Source organism: Rhagoletis pomonella, unplaced genomic scaffold (assembly GCF_013731165.1).
Source record: "Rhagoletis pomonella isolate Grant_MI unplaced genomic scaffold, Rhpom_1.0 Rhpom_scaffold_00005, whole genome shotgun sequence".
Taxonomy (NCBI): domain Eukaryota; kingdom Metazoa; phylum Arthropoda; class Insecta; order Diptera; family Tephritidae; genus Rhagoletis; species Rhagoletis pomonella.
Window position 1 is genome coordinate 42,937,299 of NW_023458559.1, and position 8,294 is coordinate 42,945,592.

At 40.4% G+C, this 8,294-nt stretch overlaps 1 protein-coding gene across 5 annotated transcripts in view; it reads right to left on the reverse strand.

Annotated features, from left to right (window-relative positions):
* Nucleotides 1–629: 629 nt before the first annotated feature.
* The window catches only part of LOC118738963 (sphingosine kinase 2), a 12,544-nt gene continuing 4,879 nt past the window's right edge, over nt 630–8,294 (reverse strand). For 4 of the 5 annotated variants that reach the window (XM_036470031.1, XM_036470027.1, XM_036470029.1 and 1 more), the window contains one exon: nt 630–1,138. In XM_036470031.1, coding sequence (XP_036325924.1) covers nt 801–1,138 — 338 coding nt within the window. In that variant the 3' untranslated portion in view covers nt 630–800. Of the gene's footprint in view, nt 1,701–1,793; nt 1,894–8,294 lie in introns of all 5 variants that reach the window. The other variant, XM_036470028.1, reaches the window with a different exon arrangement.

Sequence of the window (8,294 nt, forward strand, 5' to 3'; positions counted from 1 at the left end):
AGATTTCCATTCGTTTTATGATAATCTACCTCGATAAATACTTAGTTTTACATTTTTATGCAATTTACTATGTTATGCAAATTTGCTTAATGTATACAAATGTGAAAGTATTTAATAAAAATTCAATTATAGTTATATTGAAATTATTTCTTGTATATACGTGCTTTCATCATCACCCATCGAAACTTTGGAACAGTGCATTGGGTCAAGTTAATACGCTGACCGAAAAAACAGTTCGCATCTCTGGTAATTTCATGGTTGCGGCATGTTTGCTTTAGTGATGCCCTGAACTTTGTGACCTTGTTAGAATAGGGAGGGGGGTTTAAGCAAAAAATTAAAAATCATAAAACAATGATTAAATGCTGATTTAAATTATTTTACTTAAGCGTGCCTACAAATATGCAATCTGAAAGATTTATCTTCAGTTTCACCAATCAATTATACAATTTATCAGACTGTTAAAATTTAAAAAGACTAATTTTCCGAACAAAATTGTGTACTTTTAACTTTTAACAGGCTGATAAATTTAAAATTGATTGCTGCAACCGGGCATTAGAGAATGTAGCAACGGCTTGATAACATAAGTTTCGCAAATGGTCATTCGATTCAAAAAACTTTTATTGAACACGTACTTTTCGACTTTGGACATTTAATTGCAATCTATTGATAAAGTACATAATATAACAAAATATAAAAATGTTTAACAATAAAAGCCTTCATAATGGAATTGAAAAAATAATGTTGCACAACACTTTGAATTCTATACCATCCTTCTACACCGGCCGCTTACTCAGTCACGCTTACTTTGGCGCCATAACTCGCACCATACCGGGCAAGATTTCCGCCTGCAGTGGACCAAATTCAATACGTTCACCATCCACAGTAAGGATGCCCTCATTGTCATAGGGTTCTATGCGAAAAGCCGTCACTGGCACCATTTTTATAAATTCATTATTAGTCACAGGCACATGCGTGCCAGAACTCATGCCCATCATGAAGTTCAATAACTGCGAACGACTTATGCCGGTACGTATGATGACCACATAAATGATGCCGTCATTGAATTTTGCCTGTGGCACAAAAAAACAATCACTACCCAAATGTGTTTGATAAGCTGCCTGTACCATGACGAATTCACCTTCCTCCACAATCCAGTCGTCGGGTACGGGCTCCTCAAGTGTTGGCGCATTACCTGTTGGACCACAAAAATTTACACTCAAATTGCTGAGATGTAGGCGCCGCGATTCGCTGTCGCTATCACCTTCTACGCTCTGATAAATACTTTCCGAGACGGAATGGTAAGTACTGCGACAGGAGCCAGGTGAAAACCAACTGTCGCAACGTGAATGCAGTGATTGATTCAGCGAGTTTTGTAGTGAAATTACATCATAATATTTGCTTGCTTCAATGCATTCATTGGATTGAAAACAACCCCTGTTCAGTTTATCCAAACAGGTATTACAACTTCTACTATGCTTCAATGGCAGTGGATCTGCCACCGATAGCGATATTACATCGCTTTCCATGTAAAAATTATCCTTTGGAAGATATGACACTTTGCCCCGATATGTACGTAAACTTATAAGGCGATGTAAGGTCCAAATTGTAAATCTTTGATAGCCAAGCGAACGTAGGCGTTCGCTTTCGATATCAATATCTGAGATGAGTCCCCAACCAACGGAAAGGAAGGAATACAGTATCTGATAGAGAAGAAATAAATTGGTCCTTTAAAGTAAATTCATATAAAACTTTAAGTATGTACATCTGTATATGTATTTATGCGGGAGAATTACTTGATTTTGTTGCTGTATTCGCACAACATCCATGGGAATGGATTTGCCGCTCAGCGTTGTCAGTGTAGCGCCCAAGATTGGCTTTGGCTCATATGGTTCTCTAGAATTAAACGTATAAGTAATTTTTGAGTTTTGAAAGTGAAATGAATTTATTGATACATATGTTAGTAAATAGAAAGAAAATCGAATTAAAACTTCAATTTTGGTAAAATCATTTATTTTTGGAAAACATTTAGTTTTTTCGTAATATACAGCGTGGCGACGAATAACTGTTACCCAGGTTTTTTTGAGAAATAAAAGGGTCCTTTAAAGATTTTGCGAAAAAAGTATTTTATTAATAATTTTCCACAGATTTTACTTTAGTTGCATTAATTAGTTTTTAAATTTTAATCCTTATTTACATTTGCCAGCAGTGTAAACTTTGAGAGAAAAGTTCATTTGGCACGCAAGTCTTTTTCAGGTGTATTTTTTCTTAGGCTTTGTATAAAAAAAGTACAAAAAAGAAAAAAACTGTATAAGGTTGGTCGAATGAATGACCGTCCTAGTCACCAGTTCCGAGTCTATTCGATTTTTGAGTATGAGGCCTTAGGTTGGACAGAAGGGGGAGTATAAGGGACTCAAAATGGAGAAAATTAGCCTATGGTTACAGAAGATATGGAATAAATTAACTGACGAAGACCTGCGTGCCAAATGAACTTTCCTCTCAAAGTTTACACTGCTGGCAAATGTAAATAAGGATTAAAATTTAAAAACTAATTAATGCAACTAAAGTAAAATCTGTGGAAAAATAACAATAAAATACTTTTTTCGCAAAATCTATAAAGGACTCTTTTATTTCTCAAAAATATCTGGGTAACAGTTATTCGTCGCCACGCTGTATTTTCATTTGAAATTAATAAATGGTATATATTACAAAAGGCAATTCTGATTTTGATGCGGCAAATGTTAAAGCTGTTTTTGATACAGTTTTTGTGTGCTCATTACGAATCCGTAAGTATAAAGTTTCCATCGGCTCCAGATTTTGAGAAAAACGAGGTCAAAGTGTCAAAAAATCGCATTTTTTGCAAAATTTGAGAAGGTTATATTCATTTAGTCTGTTCCTTTGAACTTCTGACTAAAACCTGTGGAACTGTCAAGCTACAATGTTACTCTCCCAAGTGAGAGTAAAATGAGAACTGAATCAGAAGTGCACGGGAACGCAAAAAGCACTATTTCCTGTAAAAACGTCAGTCGGTTTGTTTACATGTCATTGGTACAACACTGATTTGGCTGAAATATCACTAAATAATTATTAAAATCTATACATATTCAATCATTTCTTTGTTTACTTCCATTTTTTTACAAATATAAGGTTCTTTGCTTTCGCCGCTTTTTGATTTTGCTTGCACATGCAAATCAGCTGATCGTTTGACACTTTTTATGAACTTACAGGAAAAAAACTCGGGACTAAATCCTGTAACTTCTGACTAGGAGCAGTTGCTCATATACTCTCTCAAAAGTGTTCCCACTTACAGGTTTTATGTCAATAGGAACGACTTCCTGTAAGTTCTGACTAAATCCTGTAAACCGGACTGCTATTGGAACAGACTAAATTTACTTATTTTGCTCGTCCAACAATAAAAAAATGGATAATTATAACTATTTGCCATATCCTGAGTTTTGCCCGAAAAAAATGTCACCCGAAAATTTTTATTCCGCCCATAATACCTAAATACATGAAAACCAAAAGTGAAAACTGAACCGGTTCGGGGAAAATTAAATTCAAGATAAGGCAGTATAAAGACTGGTTTCCATTATGTCATATATTGACACCAAAATTTGGCGACATATTTTGACACAACTTTATCTCCTTTATCCATACCTTTGCCGATGATATTATGGGCCCAAAAACTGACAGTCGATTTCGAAGTGCATGTACACGACTAAAGACCTATCCTGATCCAATTCAATCGATAAAGCGATTTTTGATTTCATTTGACAATGTGTTTTTACTTATTTGATGACAAATGCCACTGAATTTGACATAGTGAAAACCAGCCTTAAGTGACCTTAAAATCAAGGTGCCGGGATTATAGTCGAAAGTTCAAGCCTTAATTTAAGCATGAATTTGATGAAATGTCATAATTTTATTAAAAGTCAAATGGTTAACAACAACAACCAATGTCATTAAATGAAACTACCTTCTTTTTTGTATCATGGGCAAAACTGATTGTATGTTGTCAGCGTAAATCAAAGTTTGAAATTTTGTAAAAAATTTAAAAAAGGTATAAAAATTCTGAGACTTAATCAAAATTTCAAAAGAAGCTTCTTCAAATTTTCACTTTATTAAACTAATGAGGTAAAATCTGCATACCAAAGATGCTGATTAAAAAGTTCCCACGACCAAGGGCTGTTGTTTCGGCAATCTAACCCCGTTTAGGTCGGCGAAGTATCTCAGAAGTTGTTCGTCCATAGGGCTACATTCGCTACGTATTCTTCTGCTCAGGGCTGGCATCGAGTCAAACCCAGGGCCAGAAACCTACACCAGCTGTATATACCAGAGACGACTACACCACAACTCCACCTTAGTCAAGTGTAATGCTTGCGAGGGGTGGAGTCACCTCAGAGTCTGCTCAGGATTACGAACACATCGGCAGTGGAACACATCACAACCACGACAGACCACAGAACACACATAACCGCACCCATACCCACACGCCGCCGCCAACAACTCCTGGTTCCTCCTACAATCTGCACAGTATGTCAGACCAGGATATTCCGTAATGTGACATCAGTCAAGTGCAACACCTGCCTTGGCTGGTGCCACTTTAGGGAATGTTTAGGTCTGCGCACCACGCAAGATTGGACGAGGAACTTCGAGGGCCCGTGTTGCACTGTACGGTCGGAAACCTCAACTGCGACGCCACCCACCACCACCAAGGCGGCAACCACCTCAGCAGCGCACACAGCCAATGGTGTCACGGCCACACACATCTTTCACACCCCGCATCCCCACACGTCTCCCGAACAACATGAAGCTCCTTCAATTTAACTGTAACAGGCTTCAGAGCAAGATCGAGGAGATAACCGTCTTCATGGGAAGGCATGGTATATTGATAGCTGCGGTCCAAGAGACGAAGTTGCACAGCAATTCAACATTGTTGAATTGTGCCGGGTACAACATGCACCGTCAAGATCGCGAGCGAGATAATGGTGGTTGCTTAGCGTTCATCACGCACCACACCGTGCAGTGTCGTCTCATCGAAGCAGACATCGACCGCAGGGATACCACCCTAGAATGTCAAGCCATTGCTATCCGATCAGGCGATGTTGAGCTCGAAATATTTAACGTGTACATACCCCCTGTCGGCAGGATATCACCCTGGTATAGGTACGCTCTTCAGAGGTTAAAACCGTATGGTAGTAGGTGACTTTAATGCGCAACACGATCTTTGGCACTCAAGCCTGTCAAAATATCGTAAGGGAACAGACTTGGCTGAGCAGATAGGCGATTCGACATTCTACACAATGAACGATGACGCACCCACCAGGATTATGGGCAGCTGCTGCAGCTCGCCAGACATAACAATAATCAGCGCTGGTCTGATAAACAGCATATCATGGCGACCTATGCTGACTTTGGCATCAGACCATCTGCCCATAGTCATCTCGATCTATAAACCAACCGACTTTGCTTCCGCGGAACACCGGACCTATATCAACTTTTCTAAAGCTGATTGGGAAGACTTCGCGGAATTTTCTAAAAGCACCTTCGCTGCTCTCCCCACACCAACCGACGTCCACCTTGGTGAACGTAAGTTCTGCAGGGCTGTCACCGCTGCTACAGCTCGCTTCGTACCGGCAGGATGTATTACGGACCCACGCCAAAATTTTACTGCTGAAGCGGCTGTTCTAGCCGACGAGCGTGGCAAGAGCATCTGAAGACCTATAACTTCACCTCTGGTGTGAGTAAGCTTTAATCAACCGTGAGGTCACTGTCCAATCCGACGAAGCACGACGAACAAAGTCGAAATTTCTTTCGGCGACCATGCTTCGTCGGATCCGGAGCGATGCGCGAGCTATTTTAGCCGGCAGCTCATACGGCATCCTCCGGTGGACAAAGCCAAGCGTCGAGCGACCAGAAGGCTGCACAAACTGCCAACAACTTGTGCCCCCCTTGCTTTCACTTGCGGTGAAGTTCAGGTGGCCATCGGGAAGGCGAAAGCCTCCAAAGCCATGGGTCCCGACGGAATATGCATGCTGATGCTGAAAAATTTGGGTCCTGCGGAAGTAGCGTACCTATCGGAGGTCCCAAGTCTGTCTATGGCCACTCTCACCATCCCAGACAACTGGAAGGTGGGGAGAGTGGTCCCACTGCTCAAACCGGGGAAACCTGCCAACAAAGGATACTCGTATCGGCCGATAACACTCCTTTCCCCGATAGCGAAGACACTTGAGGCCTTGCTGCACCCGTATTTCACGAACCACCTGACCCCAGGGAAGCATCATCATGGTTTCCGTTAAATGCACAATACAACAACAGTACTTAACGTCATAAATACGCAGATAACTCGTGGCCTTAACCGTAACCGTCCCGGTGAGAGAACGATTCTAGTAGCGTTGGACTTGTCAAAGGCATTTGACACTGTCAGCCATTCCACGCTACTAGAGGATATAGAGACTTTCTCTCTCCTACAGAGGCTCAAACAGTGGTCGGCAAATTATTGAGTGGTCGGTAATGTTTAGAGACAAATCGAGTAAACTCAGAAAAATAAAACAGGGGGTTCCACTGGGTGGTGTCCTTTCCCCGCTACTGTTCAACTTCTATGTTTCAAAGCTCCCTCAACCACCAGAGGGAGTCTCGATTGTCTCTTACGCCGACGATTGCTCGATCATGGCGACTGGGAATGGAATTGATGACTTGTGTTCGAAAGTAAACGGGTATCTCTCCGAGCTTTCTCGCTTCTTCACTGCACAATGTCTAGCCCTCTCCCCTACGAAATCCTCTGCGACCTTGTTCACAACCTGGACGAAGGAGGTCAGGCTACCGCTGGGAATTCACGTCGACGATACACCAGCCACAGACGTGGCCACCCAAACAGACAGCTGCTTACAGATGAGCCCTCGCCTAGGCACGTCAGGAGGCATCTATACGAACTGACGGACGAAGTCCAGAGGTTCATTAAACAGCCTCTGGATCCGTCAGCTTACCGACTGGCCCTGAAAGGCATTCACAGGGAGTCAGTCTCGAGTTATGTAGACTTTAGACCTGTGAATACCGGTTTAGGCACACAACTACCGGACATAAACGAGACGGAGCTTCATTTGTCTCGGGAGACAAGAACCACAATAGCCCAACTTAGCTCTGGCTACTGCAATAGGTTAAACTCATACCTGAGCAGACCGAACGCGGATGTGCCAAATGAGTGTCCGGCATGCGGAGAGACCCCTCAGGACTCGAAAAAACATCTCTTCGCATGCCCGGAAAACCCGACACCCCTAACTTGACGACAACGACTGAGATATCAACAGATCTGGGCGGGGTTGTTGTAGCCGCTAAAACAACAACAACATTAAAAAGTTAAAAATTTTGTGGAAATTTATCAAAATTTTCACAATTCGCACAAAGTCTGAAATTTGCATTTATATGGTGTTTGTTAGGTAATCAGCTATACTTTCATGATAAAAATATACATTAAATAAGCTAAAGAGAAATAGCCAAACTTGCTAAAATGTCGCGTCCCAGTTTTCACAAAAGCAGTGGTGTAGCCAGGATTTGGCCTTGGGGGGATGAAAAAAATGTCCATCGATAACTTAAATTTGTGACGCAAAATGGCTAGAGGCGTCGCCTGAATGCGTTCTTTCATATATTTATGTATGTGCCAGTTTTACCGTTATATATTTTTTATCTACTCGTTTATTCCATGGGGTATTCATGCTTTATTTAAATTTAAAAAACTAAATTACTATACCGTTTTAAAAATCTGAAAATTCACTGCGGGAAATTTTTTTATTCTCTTTTTGTCTTCGCCTTCTCGTTTTTGCCTTTATAAGTTTTGAAAAAAGGTTTTGAACGAACCGTTATATCACATTCCTAGGCAAGTTTCGAAAGAATATTTTCGATACTAAATTTTATTAAAACAAAATGTTGAAATCAGCTTCATATAGAAACAGTGTCATCGTTAATTAAGAAAGAAATGTTCTTAAACATGATAACATACATAGTAAGGTAGAACCGCTGAGAGTAACTTTTAAAATTCTTGATGTTTCCAAACAATTTAATTTTTAAATTTACTCACAAACTCACAAACACATTTTCATTTTCAATGTCAAGCAACAACAATTTCGAACAATTTCAATTTTTTATTTTCACTTTTATATGATTTTAAAATGTTGGCAAACTTCAAAAAAAAAGTCATGGCCGACAAATTGAGAGAACGGTTCTACCTTGCTATGTTTATATCATGTTCTTAAATATGATGTATTATGGAACGAATTTCCGTCATCCCTTGTCAAATTTGG